At 40.0% G+C, this 25,426-nt stretch overlaps 1 protein-coding gene across 1 annotated transcript in view; it reads left to right on the top strand.

Annotated features, from left to right (window-relative positions):
• The window catches only part of CNKSR3 (CNKSR family member 3), a 723,720-nt gene that overhangs the window by 491,500 nt on the left and 206,794 nt on the right, over positions 1 to 25,426 (top strand). The window contains exon 5 of the mRNA XM_044063355.1: positions 19,025 to 19,066. Within this exon, the coding sequence (XP_043919290.1) occupies positions 19,025 to 19,066 (42 nt within the window). The remainder of the gene's footprint in view (positions 1 to 19,024; positions 19,067 to 25,426) is intronic.

The raw sequence follows: 25,426 nt of genomic DNA, 5'->3' as shown, positions 1-25,426 counted from the left end.
CAACTCCGGTGATTCCCAAATTTCTGCAGAAAGCTTTCTAGTTGAAGAGCAAAGTCATCTTCATTGCACCTTACTGGTCTTAAAAGATTTGGTTTCCCTTTCTTTGACCTCATCTAGTTCCAACCTTGGATTCTGGATCCAATTCCAGACTTACTGTCTCACCCAATGAACATGATTCACCCAGGCATCTCAAACCTAAAGCTGACAGTGCGGTTTCCTGTCTTCCCTGGTCTATCATATACTTCTGTCTTCTCTCAAAGCTTCCACAAGAAAACTTAACAGAAGTAAACGGAAAAGATTTGCTTTTTGGGCAACATCAGAAATTTATTGATCCCTTTCAGCTCCTGTTCATAGTGTCCTTGAATTTTTGGCAACAATTTTCAGCGAAGGAGCTAGCTCCTCAACTATTAGAGTTCAACTAGCTGCCTTCACTACTTTTCACCTAAGGATTGAAAAGTCCACCTTGGGTTCATCAAAACTTTGTAAGGCCTTCTTAAAAGGTACCCTCCTTTTGAGACCTCCTTATAAGAATCCAACTCCTGCATGGGAATTAAATTTAGTACTCCAGACCTTAATTCATTCCAATTTTGAGCCAGCATCAAAATGTGATGTAAAGTTTCTGACCTGGAAGACTGTATTTTTGGTAGCTATCACCTCTGCTAGAAGGGTGTTAGAACTCCAAGCATTATCTTCTAAACCTCCCCACTTGATTTTTCATCAGAATAGGGTGGCATTACAAACCAGTCCTTCTTTCCTTCCTAAGGTGGTGTCAAAATCCTTCATCAACCAATCCATTAGTCTGTCAGTTTTCTTTCCAAATTTACAAACAAATATGTTTTATGCTTATTGGGCATTCACAGGCACTTTTTACTTACAAAGGACAAGGGACATCAGAAAAACAGATCAATTATGTGTCTCCTTTGTGGATTCCAAGTTAGGTAAGCCAGTTACAAAGATAACTCTGGCAAGATGTCTTATGGATTGTATATCATTTATGTGCTACAACCTGGGTCTGTCCTTACAAAACCATTAAGAGCCCATTCAACCTGGTCCATGGCAACATCTTGCAGTATTTGTGTCTAGGGCTTCCATGGACGACATATGTATGGCTGCAACTTGGGCTAAACCTCATACCTTTGTTACTCATTACACATTGGATCTTGTCTCGAGAGGAAGAGCAGCCTTTGGCTCAACTGTGCTCAGGAATATCCTTCCTTAAAGTCCACCTGTTGAGGAAAGAATGAAAATTGACAACATCAGATAAAGAAGTTATGTAGGCACCATAACATTCCATCTGTGTTGTTCATTTTCACTCTTAGTCAACACCCCCCCCCCCTACCTTTTCAACTAATGACTTCTGGAAGAGCAAGAGGTTCCTTACGTTGAGCTACAGCTATTGGTTTCTTCTACCAGAATGATAGTATTTCTTGGCTTATGTAAACCAGCAAACAAGATCTGAGGTATGTTAGGGGATACTGCATTAGGGGTAAGGGAAGAGTTCGAGTTTTTCTACTTGCCACAAGCTAAAATAATGGCCAAGTCATATCTGAACCCAATTGTTCAGTGAAAATGGACAACACAGATGGAACATTATGGCGAGTACATAACTTTTTTGCATGAGCTTGCATTTTCTGAAACAAATGACTGGCATTATTAACTAACTCTAATCCTAAGTGATTTATGGCAAAAAAATGAAATATTTGTTGAGGGACAGGGCAAAAATTTGTGACAAAATCATGGACGGTTGTGATGTATGCCTTGGTATAAAGAATGGTATGTTTGGCTTTGAGAATTTAGCTATGTGACAACTTGTGTGATTGAAGTACAATTTTTATGGAAGAATGCCATTCATGACTGATATCTTTATAGACGGGTCATGTCATGTTCCTTTTATACAAAAATGTAGAGTTTGAAGGCAGCTTTAACAGTAAATCCATCTTTCACAACACAAGTTAGATGTATGCAGTTTGAAAGAAAATGTAGTAAACATTTGTTTTTAAGAAAACTTCAGCTGCTTTTCTGCTCTTTAACCACAATATGACTAAATGCAAGGTGAAGCGGCCACGGTGGTGCAGCGGTAAGCGTTGTCACCTCACCGCAAGAGGTTCTCCCGTTCGATTCTCTGCTGGAGCGCCTTCTGAGTGGAGTCTGCATGTCCTGCCCGTGGTCGAGTGACATATAAAGACATGCAGGTAGGTGTGTGCGTGAATGGGCGTGCCTTCTTTGAAGGTTAGCACCGTAAAAATCCACTGCCAAATCATTAGCGGACAGGAGTTCCACTGTGGCAACCCCTAACCGGGAAAAGCCGAAAGACTTTTTATGACTAAATACAAGGTGAACAGAGATGGCTGGTGTTCAACACCTCTTAGATAGTTCTTGAAAGTATGGGCAAAATCTGTTTATCAGATGCATCTTTGGGTGAATGGGGGGGGGGGGCTTGTGTTTCATGTCATGTTCAGTGTCCTCGTTGGCACTTAACCATCTGAACCTTCTGACTGTGAGTCAGAAACATATGTGAAGAAAAGACTGAGTGATGTGCTTTCATTCCTTGTTAAGGAAAGTGTGGTACAGGTGCAATTCTAGATGTCTGTGTCAGTGCTGCTGCTTTCTTTGAATGCAGTTTTAAACATACTGAAAATACTGCATAACTTACCATGTGCTAAGATTATATATTGATTCATCACAGTTAAACAGCCATTTGTTGGCAGTAAGATTACCATCGCTGGAATGCACCTGACAGTTTTGACATTAGGCAACTTTGTAACTCACACTTTTTGCCTTGTATTGTTCCCCACACACAATAGCACTTGCTTAGAAGTCGCTCCTTGTCCCCTAAACATAAGTTAAAATGCCTCCTCAAAGACATTATGTACAGGTACATGTGTCAACAAATTGCCATAGTCAGACATTAACTGGCGGAACATTCTGTGGTTGCTATACTTCTGTATCAAAAGAGTAAAATTTTAGAAATGCATATACATAAGAACACTCCTCTCTCTTCCATTACTGATTGTTGATTAACATTTCTGTTTTTTTTTTCTTTTGTAGCATGGTATTTTTACTGTGTAGTTTGTGTGCATGGCCCTTTAACACGTTTTTCCATTTTAAAGCTTACAACTCTAAATATGTGGATGAGAGACTGGCTTGAAGCAGGAGAAAATGTTTTGTTGAGACTTCAGTGCTACTTTTTGGAGGCCTTATACCAGTGCAGTGCTACAGCAGTCTTTTAATCATTCTGTCATAGTACACTGAGCAATCCTGCTAGTAACAGGATTATGCAGCTATGTATTTTTGAATACTCCCCCATGTTGCACTAAGTTACTGAAGATGTAAAGACAGATCTGACTCAAGCTGAACAACGGTAAGTGTAAAATTTAGTGTGTCAAAACTGAGATACGCATGCCAATTTAATATGAGAAGGCATAACTCAAAATATAAGAAAGTAAGAACAGTAGTGTTAACTGTTTCCCCCAGATGGAAGACCACTTCTCCTGAGATTTCTTTTTATGATGGTTTATCTTTCAAAGTTTATTCTGAGTATGCCAAGATTTGTTTGCTGTTATGTACTGGAAAACTTTGAAATTTTGAACAGCTGATATATGAAGCATCCATGGTGAAATATTTTTAAGTGAACAAGTCTTTCATGGTACATGTAAATGCTAGCCAAAGAGGTAATGGTGCAATTGTTCTGCAGGACGATAAATTGACTGGTGATGAGCCCATAGTCTTTAAAGTGTGCTTTTTTTTTTTTTTAAACTTAGCTTTGGCACCATGATGTGTGGACAATCCAGAAGAGCAAATTCTTCCTACGCATATGTGGCAACATGTATTCTAGTAATATTTATAATATCACTTTGGTGACATTTGAATTTACTGCTGTATGCCCAGAAAGTCTAATTTTCACTTTGTAGGTTGATAGGTATATAGTACACTAATGACAACCCTTATAAGCCTAGCCGTACAACCCAAATGTAACCCTCAAATTTGATTTACACAGGGGTAATTTACTGACTACCTCTGTCCAGACCAGGGTGAATTTCCATGTTGCACTTAAATAGGGTTATGGAGGAACCTTGCTTCACCTGGATGGGTAGCCTGTTCCAGAAAGTGGGAGTTCTCTGAGAAACGTATCTGTCTCTCCAGCATGTCCTATTTGTTAACAAGCAAAGTTTAGGTATTTTGGTCTAGTAGTTCTGGTGCTGTTTTTGCACTTGTGTCAAAGGATCATCAAAACAGGGTCCAGGGATGCCTCGTATGCCAGTAAAAGATCACTTCTCAGTAGTCTGTATGATATAAAGAGACAGGGCTTTGCGGTGATCATCATATGAAATTTTGTTTATTCCCTGTATTCTTTTTGTAAGGTACATGTGTCTGGTCAGATAAATACCAAAAGGGCAATGAGATATTTGTGAGGTATTGAAGGGATTGTTTTTAAACAGAAGGTACCCAAGTGAACTTTTTGATCAGATATGTAATGAGGTAAGGAAGAACTGGTAAATTTGCTCCTATACTAGGGAGATTACAAACTTCTAATGAAAATACATTTAAGGAAAACATACATGAAAACTATAGTTCAGGAATTACAACCACATATGACGGCCAGTCAAGACTGGCAAGGAGAATTATAGATAAAGAATGGAGACATTTTGCTAAACTATCAAATTTAAAACACATTTTTGACAATGATCTTAAATACATTTACCGTAAAGGAAACACTATCAAGAATTTATTAGAAAGGGGCCCAAGTAGATATGGATTGGAAAATGGTTCAAAAAAGAAAAAAGGTTTATACAAATGTGGAAGCTGTAATTTTTGCTCCTACCTGGTGACAGGGGAACTTTTTTATTTAAAAGTTAGAAAGAGGAAATTAGTTTTAAATACATATGCTAATTGTTAATACCAAGGGTATTATTTACTTAGCTGTGTGTAAAGAATGTGGATCTTTTTATGTAGGCAAAAGTGAAAGGAAGTTAAAACAAAGGATATATGAACATTTGTATGACATTAGGACCAAAAGTGAAACTAATGCATTGTACAAACATAGTCTGATATGTAACAAAGCTGAATTTCAGTTTTTTTATTCTAGAAGTTGTAGAAATTGACCCTAGAGGTGGTATGTGGGAAACCCTAGTGGAATACAGAGAATTATATTGGCAATTGGTATTGGAAGCTACTAGGGCTCCAGGTCTTAATGATATGATTTCACTATTGCCAGTGCTTAAATTAAGATCAGCTAAGCTCTGATCTTTTAATTGAGGTCCACATTTTAAGGAATTTTAAGATTCATATTAAGATATGTTACAGGAACATTTACTTTCATTTTGTATTTTAATATTTTACTTCAGTAGGACTAGCTTCAATTTTGGGATGTTGCCACTAGAGGGAACTATCAGTGCATTTGGCATTATACATTTTATATATTTTTATATGTATTATTTAGTTGTTTTCATAGAATCAAAGTTTTTATAATTTACACAGGGATACTTTCAACATGATTTAAGTATATTTATATGTTATGGTATTTTAAAAATTTGTATATAATAGGGTACTAATTACTTAACAAGAACTTTAATTTCATTGGTTACATTTCAATTCCTGGTTCTATAAAAAGGTGATGATTTGAGACACTTTTTATCTGAAGAAGTTGATGACAAAAACGGGATTTATATTCGTGAACGTTAATATTGTGAACGTTAAGTTTGTGCTCTTGTGGACGTCTCATGTATGTGTTTTGGACTGTGTTCATTAAAGCCGTTGTTGTGCCTTTCTATTGAATTCAGGGTGCTTTGTTTCTTGGATTATTAGTTTCTATCAGCACCATCCTTTTAGTGGTTTTACATACCAAAAGGAGGCATTATGCTTTATGAGTCCGAAGGCTGTGTACAGTGATATGATGACGTCTGTGGACCTAGAGATCATTGCCTTACTTATAAGTTGAGCAACACAGAAGTATTTTCTTAGTACCCTGAACAAATGCTGGTTGAAGCCTAGGTTACTGTCTACATGAGGTATGAGGTACCTGACTAGTGAATCAACTTTTAGGGGTATTTTATTGATGACATAGATACCCAAGGTGGTTTACTTCCCAAAAGGTACTATAGTGTGTTTCTTGACATTGAGTTTTAAGCCATGACTTTGGCAGCAAGTGTTTCTGTGTTCAACCTTTCTGAAGGGTGTTCTCATCCTAGAGAGGTTCATTGACTTCTCCCAGTTTGCAGTCATCTGCAAACATGGTAAGCCAGAGGCTTTTGACATTTGCTTTGACCTCTGAGAAGTAGATGCCAAAGAGGAGTAGGCTCAACGCAGAGCCCTGAGGGACTGCACTGGAGAAAGGCCTCTTTGTGGAGGTGATTTCACTTATCCTAATCTCTTTGGTGCTATCCATGAACCAGCTAGCTATCCAGCATGTTATAAAGGGGTTTATGCTTAGTTCCATAAGTTTGTTGACAGTGCCGGAGTGGGGTAGTGTATCAAATGCATAAGCCAGAGTTGGCTAAACAGTGTGCACCACTTCCCCTAATCCCTTGCCTTAGTGACCTCTTTAAAGAAATGTACCAGGTTCAGTAAGCATGACCTTCCTTTAACAAAGCCCAACTGAGATGGATCCAGTGACTGGAAGTCTCTTGATAATTTCTATGATAATTATTTCCATGACTTTGCAAATACAACTAGTCAAAGTAATAGGTCTGTAATTTCTAGAATCTGTTGAAAGCCCTCTCTTATGAAGGAAGATGACCATCTCAGCCCTCCATTCTCTGAGCACAGAGCCTGCTTTAAGACTATAGTTAGTGACTCCTAGGGTCCTGATAAGTTGTAGTTTAGACTACTTGGGAGGCAACATGGGGTGTTATCTGGCCCCACTGAGGATGTGTTCTTTGCTTTAGCGAGCACAGCCAGTACATGCTTAATAATTGTAGTTGAAGGGGTTATGTTTGAGTGCATTTCTTTGGAGGTGGTTGGAGGTGAGAGTGGGGTAAAGTTGAAACTGAATTTGTCTGCTAATAGGTTTGCTATATTGCCAGGCTCAGTGAATGTTGGTACCATTAACCACCAATTTAGCACATTGGTGTGTGCCGCCTCTGAGGTTTCTGACATAGCTGAAGGCCGCCTCTTTCACCTGCGAGGCTATCTTAATCTCAAAGTTGTCTTTATTTGACCAGATTAGCCCTCTTAGTTGCTTATTTAGTTTGATGACATAGTTTTTTGTTTTTATGAGAGTAATGTTCCTGATTTTTGCCATAATTTTTTCTCTTTTGTTGTACATCCTGTTTTATTTTGCAATGTCACCAGGGCAGTTTGTTTCTGAGGCTAGCTCTGGGCTTGCATCTGGTAGGCGCAAGCAGCCTTTACGCATGGTGGTAAAGAGTTTTTGAGAGCAATTCATCTTAGGCTTGTTTATGAAGGACAAGGCTTTTGGGGGGAGGTTGCACCATTCTCCTGTACTTTGAGTTCAAGGTCCAGTATGTTGGAGCCTCTAGTGGGCATTTTCACTATTTGGTAAAGGGTGTTTGCAGTTACAAAATTCTGGAATCTCTGTGCCTGTAGATTAGAGACCTTGTAGGATTCCTAGTCTATGGATAGATGATTAGTCTCCATTGAGTAAGGTGTTGGACGATAAGTGTCTCCAGTAGGTCCAAGTATGCATTGAGAGCTTCTTGGGATAGGGAGGGTGATCTGTTGATGGCTAGGGTATAGTACAGGATTTATTTCTATGGTGATGTATAGCCTCTGCTGACATCACTGAAAGGCTACTGTGTAAGTACATCCATTGACTAATGGACATACTTCAGCATATGTGCAAAGTTATGCCCATTAAAGTTTGTGCACGTAGTCACATGCACACCTACCAGAGATATCAGCTGAGATATAAGGAAAGTCTGTGGGTGTTACTAAAATGTTTACAAGGTTTTTTAAATTAAGAAACAGGCCACATAAAATAGTTAGATAATGGGGAAAAATGCCTTGCAGCATTTGTTATGTGCCACAATGCATAAAGGAAATATGACCATACACTTTAAAGAATGCAGTAAAAGCTGTGCTTAGCGCGAAAACATTATTTGAAGTAGTATATATTTGAAGTTCCATGAAAATATTAATGGGGAACAATTGAATGCTGAAATGGCAAAATAAACTATCATGGGCACTTTTCTAAGAAGTTATACAAGACAGATGTAGATTATAGAGAACGTTGTTGCTTTTACACAGAAATGGGACAATTCTGAGTTGTAAGCTATGAAAACAAATGCATATAGCAGGTACGTTGAATCATTTTTGTCAGTGCCATACTTCTCAACCTGTAATTACAAGACATCTGGTCAAAACCAAAAATAATGGGGGGACTTCTTTCGGCTTTTCCCGGTTAGGGGTCGCCACAGCGGATCATGTGTCTGCTCATGATTGGCAGTGGGGTTTTACGGTGTCAAGTTGCCATCCCGGTGCCCAACCTTCCACAGAAGGCACACACATGCACACAATCATACCTAGGGCCAATTTAGTGTGTCCAATCCACCTACTGCATGTCTTTTGGATGTGGGAGGAAACCGGAGCACCCGGAGGAAACCCACACAACCACAGGGAGGACATGCAGACTCCGCACAGAAGACACCCCATCCGAGAATCGAACCAGAGAACCTCTTTCTGTGAAGCGGCAACGCTAACCGCTGCACCACCTTGGCCCAAAATCAAGGATAAATGTTAAATATTAGTCTTAAAAATTCAGTAATTTATTAGAATAAAAGGTTTTGCATTAACATTTTTTCAATGATGTAAAGACTGAAACTCAAATGTTTATCATTATTTAGTGACTCCAGTCCACAGTGATTTACCAGAAAACCACATAATTTATGAAGAACACAACATAAAAGGCAAAAATCTGGACATTTGAGAGGTATGATCAGTGCTACAAGAAAATTTGCTTATGATGGGCTTGAAGGTTTATTAAACAACTTCACAACTGAAGAAATGAAAGCGCTTATCAAGCGTTTGTCGAATCTTTTTTAACAAAAAAAAAAATTTAAATATCCTTGGTCTGTGTGAGTTGGTTGCCTTTTTGTATTTGGTTTTATTCGTTTGCCACTGCTGGACTTTTATCTAATAACTCTCAACCTATTTGAGAGAGAATTTTGGACAATGACAAAAATAATGATGGGGAGGGCAAAGTCCCAAAGTCAGGGACAGATTTTAAATATTGCTTTTATGAACTGAAGTTTTTAGTTTATAAAAAGTAGTTTGTTATTTTTTGGCGGTTAGAAAACTAAATTTACAATACCTTTTACATGATTTTCCCCCATTTCAGCTACAGAAAGAACAAACTCACTATTAGAATTACTTATAAACCCGTCCCTCCACAATACACTACAAGTTTTCCACATGATGTCTGTGAGGAAAACTTGGAGGAACTTTGGCAATAGACCAAAATATTGTAACCTGTCACAGGATGAAAACCTTGCCTTTAAAGGAACATTCAAATAATAAGAGCGTATGAATAATGAAGGCTGTTAAGGGGGGAATTGTGGTGCATATGAATATTGCCGATTATAACCTAGCCTTAAGTCTCCTCCTCACAGATCCAATTCATTATGAGGAGATTTCTGGTGAAAAGATCAAGAAGAGATTCTCAGGAATTGACCCGGTATTGTTTGATCTTTTATGTCAAGGGAATATTGACCATGAAGTTTATAATTTTTGAAATGGACAAGTTATTTAGCATACCTAACGTACATAAAAACAGATTTAAGCCAGCATTCAGACCATTGGTTGCTGCTGACCATTACAAAGACTATGTCTGTATTTTTAGCTAATTTGTTAAATCTGGTGGTACAAAAATCTGAATTTTATTTGAGAGACTCATGGCACCTTTTGGAACTATTTAGTGAGGTCAAGGAAAAGAACAACTGGTGTATTTTTACCTCTTTGGATGTGGTCTCTGTGTGTATCCAGCAAGGCAGTGGAATAAACTTTGTAAGGAGTTATTTAACTAAATTTACTGATTTTGATAATACTCTCACTGGTACCATTTGTGTTTTATTAGAGATTGTATTGGATAATCATTTCTTGTTTTTCAGGGTAAACATAAATCAGGAGTTGCAATGTGGGCAAGAGCAGCTCCTGTATTTGCTAACCTTATAATGGCTTGGTGGGAGCAAGTACCTTAAGTCCCACATCCTGGTTGATAAAGTAGTGTTTTACAGGAGTTTTATTGATGATTTAATCATCCTGTGGAGGGGATGGAAAGTGAATTCAGTAAGCTGTTTTAGTTTGTAAATTCAAGTATTTCTTTAAAATTCACCATAAGTGGAGTTGGGAAAATGAGCAATTGTTTAAACATTACTGTTTCCCTTGAAGATGAAGTGAAAGTTTTACAAGTAAAATATTTAGAAAAGACACCCTTGTTAGCCAGTATCTACGTTGAAGGAGCCAGTACCCCTTTCACAAGAAGAGAGGAGTGGTTAAGGGTCAGTTTATTAGACTTGGTAGGCTCATCAGTGATGAGTTAACCTTTATTAATGAAGTGGAATATTTAAAACTGATTTTTTTTTACAAAGAGGTTATCTAGAAACATTAGTGAAGTAAGTATATTAAGGTTAGGTTAGACAAAGCAAAACCAATCTTAAAAATAGAAATGCATCTGAGACATCTATATGTAGTAATAATGAATTAGTGGTGTCCGCATCTTGTAAGACACAGTTTAGCAGAGCATTTCCCCTCCCCATTTCAATTGATGCGTCTTTAATAAGAGATATATTAAAGAAAAATTGGAAAATAGTTCTCAGAAATGGTGATGTAGTTAAAATCCTCTGAGAAGGTCCATTATTTACTTGTAAATGCATCAGTAATGCGATATCTATTTTGGAAAATTCTTTGTCTGCTTTATTGGATTCGAGAGGTACAGTAGGCACCTGGAAGTCTGGAAGGTGCAAACAGTGTAGGTTTATTAGTAATACTTTGAGCATTGACATTAAGATATTGAATTTGACCTTATGGGGTAGAGAGAGAGTTGATGGTAATTCACAGAATGTAGTTTGTTTAGTTGTGTGTGATTCATGCCATGTTTATTATGTGGGCAAAATGATAAAACTGTCAAAAAGGATTTATGAACACACCTATGTGATCAGAAAGAAAGATCAAAGCAACTTGTTAGCTAAACATTCGTTAAGTTGTCCAAATTTTAAGAAATTTCTATTTTTTGTTTTAGATATAGTAAGTCTAAATAAAAATATTTTCTGAGAACCATTATGTTCTATTGGAATGCCATGGGACATACTGGCAAGTTAAGCTATGTGTGGATAAATTACCAGCACTGAATGAATCTGTGAATAGAAAGTGCTTTTTCCAAGCACAAAGATTTTCTTTTATAAGTTTAAATACTTTCTGGATTTAAGTATCTTTGCTGTTTTTCACTTGGAATAGCTTCTGTAGCTTACCCTGAACTAGCTTGAACTGTTTTTTTAACTGTTTGCTGCATTATTTTAAAATCTGCACTTAAAGTTACTTTTTAGTCGAATTTGATCGAAAGTTTGTTTGTTTGTTTAATTTAACTGTTGAGGCTGCCCACTAAAGTGTGCTAGCCTGTGTAACTGATTTATCACTGTTTCTGCATTTTCTGTGTGTTTCTATCAAAAAAATAATCCTTGTTTTCCCGCCTCTCCTCGACTAGTTTAGACCAGTTTACAGGCATTGCTGTATTCTGGGCTGTGGTGTAGTTCCTGCGTTGTCCATTACCTTACTTGGATAGAAGGAAGTTTCTTTGCTCACCAGTGGGAGTGGGGAGCCTTGAGCAGCCTACCTGTCCCTGTAGGAAGTGACCACAGCACAAGAAGCTGTAGTAATTGGTTGTTTTGGACCATTTCTAGCTCTTTTGTAGTTCCCTGTTTAAAATCCGCGTTTGCACGGCTTTGCGCATAGCGCAGCGCTGGTTAAACTTCTTCTGGCTCCGCCAAGTCTGCCCTTCAAATTTTCCCTTAAGGAAGCTCTACTCTTAGTATAATCAGACTACTCACTATATTGTAAGCCTAGCACTTGTTCTCAGTACTTCTCTACTAAGTAAGCACTCTCGTACTAAGTAAAGCACTACATCTACCTACCACCCCTGTGAATATCCACTTCCCTTAAAGGTACAGCACTCCCTTATACTGTTCTAGCATGTCGAGTGGTAGATTACTGGCGTCCTCTCCAGTTCAGCTGGTCAATCTGGGTATCTTGAGACAATGCTACAATTGTCTCATGTACACAGACAACCCTCTCCTCCTCCCAACAAACACAAATACATGTGTATACATATATAGCCAAACTGGAGGCTGAACTCTCTCAACTCAGGGCTGGCATGACCAGACAGGAGGAGATGGTAACCACACACACAACAATCCCAGTCCCACATAGACCTACCACAACTGCAAACCAAACACACAAAAACACAAAGACATACTCGGAGGCTCTAATAAAAAACTTACCAAAAACAACAGAGGCTCCCAAAGCAGACATCCAAAAATCCACCACCTCAAAACAAAACACATGCAACACGTACTTCAATAAATCAGTGTGTCAACCAATCACAGCCCTTAAGGCCAAACACCATGCCTAATACACTAGTAATAGGTGACTCTATAGTCAGACACACTGATGTCCCGCTGACCAGGCTGAACAAGGAGAGGGTGACTGTGAGCTGTCTATTGGGAGCTAGGATCTACCACATAACACACGCACTCAAGTCACTCCAAAGCAAGTACAAATATGACTCTGTCATTGTCCATGCTGGCGTGAATAACCTGTGACGTACCTCCCTGGACTACATGAAAAGAGACATAAAGGAGCTCTCCGATTATGTAGCCCAGGCTGGTATGACCCTGACCCTGAGCAGCATCTTGCCCTCACCAAGAATGATACCACAATACAAAGACAAGATGATCAGCTTTAATAATTGGCTCAAGTACTGGTGTCATTCTAATGTCTGTCTGCCTGGGATGACATGTTGGACAAGCCACGCTGCTTCGCAAGGGATGGCTTACACCTGTCACCACTGGGCTTCCGGATATTGGCTAAGGCTCTTGCCACCCCCATAGTGCCTTTTTTAGGCAAGGCTCAAAAGACAAACCCACCTCCTTAGAACTCAAAAAATGGAAAAAAACTAAGGGTAATGCTGCTCAATGCCAGAAGTCTAAATCTCAAGATGCAGGCACTCGATGCACTCCTCAGCATGGAGAACATGACGTCTGTGCAGTAACTGAAACCTGGTTCAAGGCTCCTGAGGGCACCCCAGCACTACCAGGCTATACCTCGTATCATGCTTTCCGGCCCCAAAACCCGGGCCGAACCACAAAGGGAGGGGGAGTGTCGATATTCATCAAGGACACCCACATCTCCAGGTTAGTAGCAACACATGAAGCATCAGAGACCATACAGGTGCAACTAACCATAGGCAAAACTGCTATGCAACTGGTAACATGTTACAGACCACCCTCTCAATCTCAGGAACCCCACTTAGCCTTCCTGAAGACATTGGAGGATATGAATGTATCACAAAATACCATCATACTGGGAGACTTCAACTACCCAAACATAGATTGGGTACATTATTCTAGCCCTAATACCCTAGCCCAAAGGTTCCTGGAATTCATAAATTCAAATGCACTGGAACAACTAGTCACCTCTCCCACTAGGGGAGATAATATACTAGACCTGATCATCACAAACATGGGGACAAAATGCTCCACACCGGAAGTATACCCCTTACTAGTGAGATCTGACCACAAACTAATCACCCTTGATATACATATCCCACCTCAACCCCCAGCACAAAAGACCACAGTGAAAAACTTCTCAAAAGCAGACTTCACTCTTCTTAAGACTGAGATGGTATCATTTAAGCCCACTGTGCCAGTGGATACCACATCCCACAATGCTGAATCCTTCACAAATGCTTTCTATGGACATCTCCAAGAATGCATGGATCATGCAATCCCAAATAATTCCAAGTCCCTCCCCACCAAAGGCAAGCGTCCTGTCTGGTGGACCTCGGCCATTAACAAATTGTATAACAAAAGAAGGAAGCTACTGCACGTCAGAGCAAAATCCCATGAAGGGAAGACATCTCTGATCAACATTAGCAGAAAACTACATTCTCTCATAAAAACATCCAAGGCCAACTTTGAGAGAAAAATCGCTAAGGACACTAAAGATAACCACAAAGCCTTCTTCAGCTATGTTAGAAACCTGGGCGGAAACCCTCAGATATGCTCAGAGTTAGTTCACAACAACAAAAAATTCACTGAACCCACAGATATTGCCAACATTCTGGCTGACAAGTTCAGTGCAAATTTCTCCCCTCCCTCACCCCCAAAAGAAGAAATACTTATCCCAGCTGAATGTAATCTCCCTGTCATCTCAAATGTCCACGTGAGAACCGCCCTAAACAAAGCTAAAAACACAGCATCAATGGGACCTGACGGTATACCGGGTTGCGTGTTACGTGAACTCCAAGAGGAGCTAAACCCACACATAAAAATGCTATTTAACCTTAGCCTTACTTCAGGATGTGTACCTGAACACTGGCGTACAGCAACAGTGGTCCCACTCCACAAAGGGGGTACCTCTACAGACCCTGGGAACTACCGCCCCATAAGCTTAACCAGCCTGGTCTGCAAAGCTATGGAAAGAATCATTATGGAACTCATAAACAGAGACATAGGGGACCTACAGATACTTGACCCCACCCAGTTCGGCTTTGTAAAGGGCAGATCCTGCCTTTTGAACCTGGTTGACTTTTTTTCGAAACAGTCACTAGAGTCATTGATGAGGGCAAAGCAGTCCATACAGCCTACCTGGACTTGGCTAAGGCCTTCGACACAATACCCCACTCAGGCATCATAGATAAGCTCAACAGCTTAAACGTAAACCCTTATGTCACTAGATGGGTTGCAAACTGGCTAAAGGACAGAACCCATAAAGTTAAAATCGCTGGAGCAATGTCAGACCCAAAGCCAGTCACAAGTGGTGTCCCACAAGGATCTGTCCTGGAACCCCTCTTGTTCGGCATTTATTTCTCAGATGTTAAAACAAACATGGGAGGGTTGTGGCTGACAAAGTTCGCAGATGACTGCAAACTAGGCGCCATAGTCGATACACCAGCGGACACATACATCCTACAAAAAGGCCTCACAGAAATGGACAACTGGTGCCGGAGTCACGGCCTTAAACCAAATGCCAAAAAATGTGTAGTCATCCCCTTTGGGAAAAACAAAGTACCCACAAATTATCACATAGACAGCAACCCACTGAGTACGGAAAAAGTAATCTGAGACCTAGGGACCCAAGTCGACAGCGACCTCTCATTTGACACCCACATTGCCAAAGTGGTTAGAAAAACATTGTACCTTGCACACCTCATCATGAAGGGATTCACATCCAGATCCAAGGATGTCATTGTATCCCTGTACTCCTCCCTCATCAGACCCATGATTGAGTACAATGCCCCATTTGGTATGTACCTCACCCGGCATTTGCAACAGCTGGAGAGACCACAAAAGTACCTCACCAAGAGGATCAAGGGTCTCCAACATGTGTCTTATTCTGCCAGACTAAAGAAACTTCAGCTCTATTCAGTAGCATACCGCCTGCTCAGAGGTGATCTCTGCCTGACGTACAAGGCCATGTCCAATCAGGATCTGATGGACATGCTCCACCTCAAAAAATTCAGATCCAGCAGGACCAGGACAGCTAAAGACTTAAACCTCGGCACAAGTATGAATAGGACATGCTGGAGGGATAGATTCATAACCCAGAGGCTTCCCATGCTTTGGAACAAGATCCCAGTTCATATTAGACAGAGCCCCTCACTGACTCTCTTCAAGAGAAATCTTGATGAGTGGATGGGAGATCGTAAGTTTACCCCAGGGGTCACATCTGTGTCACTGCTAGACAGGGGCACAGTAAACTAATTCTATTATATAAGGGGACCTTCATTGTGTCACTACTAGACAGAGGCACAGTATTCTAAATTTATTCTGTACATTTTTTGTACCATTTCATGGGGTGGCAAAAGCCACATCACTATGGCTAGGCTTACAAATGCCCCAGGGCAAATAGCATAGTACTATACTATGAAACTATTTATACTTAGACTTGTTTTTAATGCTGACTTTTCACAATGGACAATATGTTGTAAATACATTGTTACTTAAGAAATTCAGGAAATTAAACTGGAATGGTTGGCTTTAAAGATCTGATTTTGGTGGCACTGTATTTAAAATTGTGGTGTGGTGATGGGTTTTTAATACTAAAGAAGTTCTTGTGGAAATGAAGAGCGAAAGTGCTTAATTTAAAAACCTGCATCCAAGCTTTCATTCATGCTTGTTTTCGAGTAGAGCAGTTATTTGGTTTAAAAGTTGTTAGAATAACAGGTTTTGCATTAGTGCACATTTTGTCAAGGATGTAAACTCTGAAACTTATTCCTCAGTGACTTCTAAGAAAATTACAAATGTTATAAGGAGACATTGAAAATATGAGGCAAATATTGGTCATTCTGCAAAATTCTGGGCAAGTGAGTGGTGTTTCAGCAAAGGAAAGAAATGCTGGCACTTGGGAATTGTGCTGTACAAAGAATGATCTTGTGATGTGTTTCAATAACCAGAAATTTCCAACAGAACAAGTGCATAGTTGTGGATCCGTGCACATCACAATAACAGTCCAGAAGAAAATATTTCTTGTTTGATTCCAGGAAGGCAAATGAAATAGTGGTAACAGTCACATATCAATTTCCAGACTCTCTGCATAATTTGGATCGTTTGTTGTTCATAGTCTTCGGAGGTTGTGAAATTAACATTACTACAAGTAAAGATCTGATTTGTATTTTTAAAGAGGGGATTTCCTTATTTGGTAATACCCAATGATTGTCCACAGTATGCAGGTGTAAAATTCAATAGACGTTTAGAATAGTAAGAATTTCCGTATGTGGCATGTAATGTAATGATCAGTTTTAGAGGATTGTACAGATAATAAATCCTATTGTAGATATTGCCAAACATTAAAAGTGACTCTCTAGATACTGACTTAGCCTTAGTGGAATGTAGCCATGTCAATGCCAGTGTGAATGTTTTTTGTCAGCTGAGTTAGACTGAAGTGTAGAATTCCTTCATCTTCATTAATAGTCTGAAAACCTGAGTTAAATTTAAGGACTAAAGAAAACAAGTCTAGTCAAAAATACTGTTTGTCTTCATTAAGCGAATGCAGAAAGGTTGCACAGAGAATCAGACAAGAGAGTGTTTGAGAAGGATTATAAACAACCTAAGAATTGGAGATGTTTGTTCAAGATGAATATGACTCATGACTGTGTTGAATCATGATTCCTCCAGCAGAGAGGTAGAGAAGTGCTCAGAGCTATCCAGTGAGACATTTGAACAGGCACTCCATCAGAAGGTGAGCAAGAGATTAAGAGTCCGTTAAGGTTCAAAATATAACCAGAGGTCTTCTGCGTCAGGAGGTACAACCTTGTGAAATCCCTGATATTCAAAGACTTCCCAAAGTCATTTAGACAGTAAGACTGAATAGTGTTTATTTTTTTCAGATTTGTTATGCTGAAGCATTTCTTAAATGTCAATGTGTGTTCATTTAAATTCCGAGGAGTGTGATTGGAATCTTAAGAATGGAGGAATCAAGGAGGATATATAAAAGTCAGATTGTGGTGTCTCAGAGTAATTCCCCCAACTCCAAAGTAGAGTGATGATTAGTATACAAGTAGCAAGGGTGCAGGGAGAACAGCCTTCCATATGGTAGTCTAGAGGAGTGAAGTCTCCCTTGCAAAACAGTGCTTCTAAGATGTCACAACAGGTTTCCAAATTGTATTTATTGTTTGAATTGCGGTTTGTTTTTACGAAGTGTTGAGGCTCAGAATCTGTTAAACTTACAGTAGGGTACCTTATGCACATTTGCATTTGTGATATTGTAACATTTACCAAAAAAAAAAAAATTGGGATTCTTTTGCTTTTGTAAAAAGGGGATGTGTAATGTTTGTGTATATCTTTAAGAAATTGGTATCTTTAACCTCGGTCAGAGTTCCCAAATGTATGTCGTGATCTGTTGTATGCATTGAGCATTCTTCAAGTGAATGCCTGTGAAGCTGTCTGCATGCGTTCCGTGTCCCTGCAATTAACTGTGCATCTTCACATTACCAGATAATACAATCTTCCACATGGTGAAAGCATTCTTCTTCAAGACTCTTGATGTACTGTGTTTCAGCATGTAAATGCATTTTTTTGTTATAATCCACTCATCTGATGTCTTATGTTGATGTGGATAAAACAGGCTGCATTTCTTTTTTGTTATAAAGCTAGTTCCTGCTGTACTTGCCAACACTGTTTCATCTGGTACATCTGATTCATGTCTTGTGTTGCAATAGACTTTTTTTTTTGCTTCCAACCCTTATTGTGACTAATCATTCACCTGATTAACAAGTAAATAATCAGGAACTGGTGTGGCACAGTGGGGAGCTAGTATCATTGCCTCACAATACTTAGCTATCTCCTTCAGTTCTTGGCTGGGATGCCTTCTGTGTGAACTGTATGCATGGATTTTGCTAGATGTTCTGCTTTCCTCCCACATCCCAGATTTATGCCTTATCTGAATTTATGATCCTTTGTATTGCTTATAGGTACTTGTGCCCTGCAGTGAGCTTGGCACCTTTTTCAGGATTAACTTCTCTGCCCATACCTATTGAATGCCAGGTTAAGTATTGGCTCCTGTACAGCACTGTACTAAATTTAGTAGTAATCAGAGAATGAGTGAGTACATATATACTCATTATCATCAGACTTTTGTTCAAGCCGCATGTGACAATTGTATATTGTGCATCCGTGCTAATTATTGATATGCAAAGTCATTATAGAGTGAGCTTTTCAAATTACTTTCTCATGTTACGCTAGATCTGTTTTATTACATAAGATCCCTTCTTTCAAAATAAATCTTGATGTTGTACTGAATTCTTCAACTGCTGAATGGTTAGTTGTAATAAACAGTTTATTGTGATTTGTTTTAGGACTGTACTGTGTCACACATGGAAGACAAGGTCATCGATGTGGTAAGTGTGAACTTTTATTTGCCTTTAAATGAAACGTGATGCAGTGTAGCATTCCCCAGTGAAGCTTATTTGTCCAACTTAGCCCTTTTTTCTTTCTTTTCTTTTTATTACCCTCTCTATTCTTTAAAATTCAATAGCCTGTTTGCTGAGCTACAGTAAAATAGGTGCACTTAATTATCATTGTTGTCCGTAACATTAGTAGACAACTTTTAATGGAAAATACCACTACTGTATTCTACTGTGTTTTTTCAGTTGCTGGGTGATGCACTGTAAATGGTCTTGGAACAGAATGTGAACAAGTGAGTTATAGTAACCAAGCAGTGATAGGTAGCCAGAAGCCTGTTACACTGAAGTGAAGTCCACTTTGTGTCACCACCTCAGTAACAATTAATGGGTTATAGATAGCAGTGTTTTGTTATATTTTCAGGACAATAAGTTGCCCCATTTCTGTATCTCTGTGCAGTCTGCAGATAGATATTAGAGGCACAAATTTTACTTAAGTCATTCCCTGTGCCTTGCAGCTTTTGGTGAAATATTTAACTTGGTTCAGTATCTCTCCTCTTTTGCTCTGGTCATATGATGTATTCCCAGCATAAGCTTGCCATTCCTCAATGCCTTCCTTTATAATAGTGACACCATTAATAACTGCTTACTTCTGTATGGGCAGAGGTTTTCAATGCAGAGGGGTTGACTCCCATGACAGAGTTGATTTCTAATGCCAGTGCCATTCAGGTTGCTAGGGAGTTCAGTACTTCAGCCCAGAGCCATCACCTCCATGTCAGAGTCATTCTGTTTGCTGAAGGTAGGGGCAGGAGACCCGAAACTTAGATTTTTGTTGCTGATGATCTCTTTACAGCTGGATCACTTGACACTGTGCATTTTATTATCATTTTTGGAGTAGACATAACAGTCCTTGAGGCACTGCATGTTCTTGACTCGCCCCTACCATTGCTAGGCCCCAGGACTGGCATCAGTCCCAGACTCCCATAGATCTGAAGCTTAGCCCATCTATCTTCTTAGGAGAAGGGCAGAGGAGTGGAAAGCCAAGGTAGGGATAGGCTCAGTGTATTCAGTGTTATCTTCCTACTCGAAAACTTTCCTAATGAGTGGCCCCAGGAAAAAACTACAACAAGATGAAAGCACACCGACTCCACAATGGAATCTCCCACCAAGATACCAATCTCTGAGAAATGGAGGATTTCCCAGTGTTCCCATCTGTGGACCCCAAAATTGTGGAAAACATAGATTTTTGTGACAGAAAGGGGTTTGGCCCATTGACCCAATCTCTCCATCAGGATAATTCCTACAGGAGCCTTTTTGCTGTATCCCACTGACCTCTTTGGTGGTTTTGTTGGTCAACAAGATAGTTTCTGTTCTTTTGCAGAAGTCATGGCAAGAACTAGATATAGTAAAACAGTGTCAAGAGAGTTTGAACAGGATCCTTCAGCCTTCCCAAGTGAATGTTGGAATAAGGCTCTTGTTGCCAACTCCATAGTGGTGAGTATACCCTTAGAAAAGAGCCCTCAGCTAAAGAGACCGTTGGTTCATCCTCCTGGTAATGAATCCAGTGTGTTTTACTGTTGTCATAAGCACATCTGTGCATTGAGTACATGTTCTGTAAGCAAGCTGAATTATATGACTCATATGCTCAGATTTCAATTTTGCATTAGTGAATGAAATGTATTGAATGTGGAAGAATTTACCACGTAGAGATCTCTGCAGGAAGGTAGGGTCCTAGGTGATAACTGGTTCTAATATTCAGGGTCAGTGATTTTTGGTGACAGAAAAGGTAACATTCCATTCATGGTCCCTCAGAACCTGGTGATTTTTTTTTCAAATGACTTTACCAGCACCCCAAGACTTACCTTTTCTCATTGAGCACATATCTCAAATGGCCCAGAGTCCATGCCGAGACCTCTCTCAGCAAAGCGACCCAACACTTTTTTGATTTTTACATTTGTATTCTCTTGTTCATAGGTGGGTACTAGGCTATCTGCCCGAAGGCATTTATAAGCCTAGCCAGAATGTGTTGGCTTTTGCTGTCCCCTTAGATTAGTTCCCTGTGCCTCTGTCCAGCAGAGCCACTGAAGTGATCCCCAAGGTAAACTTTCTGTTTCCCATCCACTCGTCAAGGTTTCTTTTGAAGAGTGTTAGCGAGGAGCTCTGCCTAATGTAGATTGGGATCTTGTTCCAAAGCATGGGAAGTCTCTGGGACAGGAATCTATCCCTCCAGCACATCCTATTTATTGTTGTGGTGAGGTTTAGATCCCTAGAGCGTGTGGCTCGAGGGGATAAGGTTTTCTTTAGGTGGAGCATGTCCATCAATTCTGTTTTATATGAGGAGCTTAGTTGCTACAGTGTGATTAGAATTACTTCAGATGTGCATCTGTTTTTGCCAAGTGTGTTATAGTTGGGCTGTGTTTGGAAAATATCTGGTTTAAGGACCAACAGAACCACATGTCTGTTTCTCTCCAAATGCAATGCACACTGGAGCATACATGAAATTATATGACTTGTCTGCCTTTAAGATCCTTTACAGCAGCAACAACATATGGATTTTTCTCAGACCATTCATGTACATGAAAGACCCTCTGTAGCAATATATAAAGCAATTCCAGATGTTTTGGTATGTCAGCTAATGATTCATATTCATGAGCTATTTTAAGCGATCTCAGTTTAATCATAAAACAAGCAAAACACATCATGGTCATGCAGTGGCAGGGCAAAGGAGTGGAGTGGCGGAGCAAAGGATAGAACCTTTTAGTCAAAATATGTAGTCATTACCATAGCATACAAGTATAAAGCTCTGAGACTGAGTGATGCAGGCAACTCTGTTTCCTTAACAGCTTGGACATCTGAGGTACTAGTAGGGAGAAAGACTGTGCCTGTCCTAGGCAGGGAGGAGGGAAGTACACACAATGTGGTTTGGATTCCCCTAGTAAAGTCCAAGAAGTCAAGCACATAGTACTTCCTGAGTGGTGGGCAGGGCAGCTTGCCAGTGTCCATTCCTCACTGTTTATTACATGCCCAACACACAGAGTTATTGGACATGTGGCAGGCAGAGAGCAAAAATAGGAAAAACACTCCTGGCAGCAGGGTGATGTTAGATGTAGACCTAGGTCATGTTGATTTCCTTGACAACCCCAACCCTTTTTTGAGTAAAACTGGGGTAAGTCAGGAGGAGTGAGTAGGGCTGGAGATGGTTAGCTGCAAAAGACAAATTAAAAAAAAAAAGAAAAATAAAATCAAAATATTTACAAAACAGAGGTTTAGCAATGAAATCAATTTAAGAAACTGTATGCAGAAAAACAGACTTGATTATTTGGGAAGGGTACACCCACACAATGTGAGTACAAATTTAATACATATGCTTTCACAATTCACTCAAACAGTCAATTTAGTCCATCATGTCTTGGCTTCAGAAGGAACTTATGTCTGTACAGTGACTTTTGCTGTTGAGCAGCAACATGGTTAGTAGATTCATATTGCTGACCGTAAGATTTCGACACTGATCACTTAAGACCTGTCTGTATTCAAAGAAAGAGCATTCAGCTTTGGCACTGGAAATTGGAATCCACTTAGTGCAATTTCTAAAAGTTTTGAGATATGCACAGCCTTTGAAAGCCAGTACTTGTACAAGTCAAATAAGGATAGTGGTGGCAATTCTGGACAAATTGCTGAACATGCGCATTCCGGTCATTAAACTGTGGGCATGAATTACCTATTTTAAAAATGGGCTTGCTGATGACATACGACTGAAAGTCATTAAATTATTGCAGATCCAATAGGTTCAAGATTCTGCACAACTTTAAGAAAAGACTGCTTGCTGTCTGAGTACTTGTCCAATATCTCTAGGCTGCCCTTAAAAGCAGACATGGTCTTTCTTTGCCTTTGTCCTAAGTAGGCAAATCATCAGCTGTCTCCCCAAAGTCTGATGTTTTTATTGTCCTAGCCTGCTAGCAACTCCAAAGTGACATTAGCTTGTCCTATGTGGAGAGTGAAAGAGGTCTTTCCCAGTGGCTGTATCAAGTCTGATGAGCTTCTGAGATGAAAGTCATCTGAGTTTGAAGCTCTGGGTATCATTCATGCAGCAGAGTCTGTAGCTAGTACATTGATGTTGCATCACTGTCATCTTCAGCAAAAAAAAAAAGTCCACAAGATATTGCAGATGTTGCTCGTGGTACTGCTCAACTGAAGACAGTGTTCCAATTTTACAGTACTGGCACAGGTGACAAATGTATTCAGGTATCCCTCAATCCCAGGCTCTAACAAAATAGCTCCATGTTCACATTTTCATTTTCAAGACTGTTGGAAAATAAGTTTCACAAGTACCACAAATTTATAAATAGTGTTAAAATGGTGACCAGCGTGTCACCCACAGGGGGGGCAGTGCCTGAGCACAGCAAGGAGAATGTTTAACTAGTCGCCTAGCACTCCACAAAGTACTATCTTAAAGCATTTAGTTATGCAGGGGGCGCTGTTGCTCTTAAAAGGCAGTCACATGTTTGTGGGTCACCATTCTAGATTTGCAGTGATTTCAGCACAGCATGAGCTACTGTTGAGTGATTAACAGTTGAGAGTTCTGTTCAGTTGGCCATGTGTTACTTCCCTCACCAGACTGCAAATGTAACATTTACAATGCAGCATGCTTTGCTGCATCTGCTATCAACACGTGAAACTGCCAGTGGTCTTCCTTGTATAGCATTATAAATATTTCTGTTCCTGCACCTTTAGAAGGCACAGATAGAGCAGTGTGTCTGATTACAGCAGTGCACCAGTCAAATTTACGTACTTTTCAGCTAAAGCTAAGGATTGTCCGGCATGATATTTGTAGCGCACCATGCTTACAGAGTATCCATAACAGTCTCTCACTGTTTGCTTCTGTACCAACATAAAAGCTTGTATGTAATGTCTATTGTGGAGCATTTGTTTACCTCCCTTCTTATTTCACTAGTGTTTCTAGTTTGCAATGTGATCCACTCTATTTGCTTCCGTCTTGATGGAGACCCTCAGCTCTTAATTGTTGAACATGATGTACAGCTTTTTTATAGCAGATGTTTGCTTCTTTACAAGGTGTAGGAAACAGTTGATGTGAAGTTGTTAAATCTCGCCGTTTATTCTCAGATGGGTTCGGAGCCGATTCTCTGCTCCGACACGGCCGATAGCAAAGCTCAAGGTTTGCCAGTAGCTCAAGACCAAGCCCCTTATCCCACAGTGCACTGCTGGAATTACCCCAGATCTAGTTTGCCGTGGCAAGACAGAGCTCGGTGATCCAGCTAGCTCGGACTATTTGTGAAAAAAATAGCAAGTTTTGATAAAAAATTTTCTTTTTTCTCTTAGATATTTTCATATAGACAGTTTGAGTGTTAGTGTTAAAATTTTAATAGAATCAGCAGTTTCTGATAGTTAGTGCCCTGTTGGCTTAGTTGTTTTGTGTGGGCCTTTTAGCCCTATTTAGAGTTAATAATCTCTATTTTCTTATAGTCAGGGTTTTTCTCAGTGGGCCTGTTTAGCACTGTATTTTTAAATTTGTAGTTTAACTGTCATAGATAGTGCCCTGTTTGGGCTTAGTTGCTTCCTTAGTTAGTGGGTCTTTAAAAGGAAAGTAAGGACATCACTGTATTAGTTTCAGTATACTGGTTTTTGTTTTCTGCTATTTACTATGTCGGACGACAAGGAAAAGTCCCATCCTTAATCGGGATTCAAGAAATGCCCAGATTGTGGGCAGAAAATGTCCGTCACTGACTGACACATTCAATGTGCTTACTGTCTGGGGGCTAAACACCTCCAAGACACTTGCAGCATTTGCCATTCCTTTTCTTCAAGAGCCCTCTTGGAGAGAAGGAGGAAGCTAATTGATGGGATTACTGCAGCATTCCTTTTCTGAGGTGTTGAGTAGCCATGAAAGGTACTAGCATGTCTTCCAAATCCTCCAAATCTTCAAAATCTTCAGATCCCAAAGTTGCAAAAAAGGCAAAAGCTCCAGAGGGAGGGTCATCGGTTCCACAGACCTCAGAACCGAGTGTCCCTTTGAGTCGGAGCCAGCTCCCAGTATTGGAGCCGGTCTCTGAGGTTCCCTCTTCTCCTCTGCTCCAGTCAGCACCTTCGGTGCACTCATCTAAGTCTTCAGTCAGCCTTTCGGATTTGGACATGGATCGGCTAGTGCAGAAGCTTTTACAGGCACCAGGACTTGCCAAGTTGTTGTCGGCCCCGACCAGCTCGTCGGTGCCTAAGACCATTGAACCGGATTTGTCTACTCCTCCTCCTGAGTCGTAGTGGACCCTCAGAGCCGAAGGAACCCAAACCGATGATTGTCAAACCCTTGGAGCCGATACTCGCACCGGTGTTATCGGCTCCATC

The sequence above is a fragment of the Protopterus annectens genome, chromosome 1.part0, assembly GCF_019279795.1.
Source record: "Protopterus annectens isolate FY-2018-M chromosome 1.part0, PAN1.0, whole genome shotgun sequence".
Lineage (NCBI taxonomy): Eukaryota > Metazoa > Chordata > Ceratodontiformes > Protopteridae > Protopterus > Protopterus annectens.
This window is presented reverse-complemented; position numbering and strand designations above follow the sequence as displayed.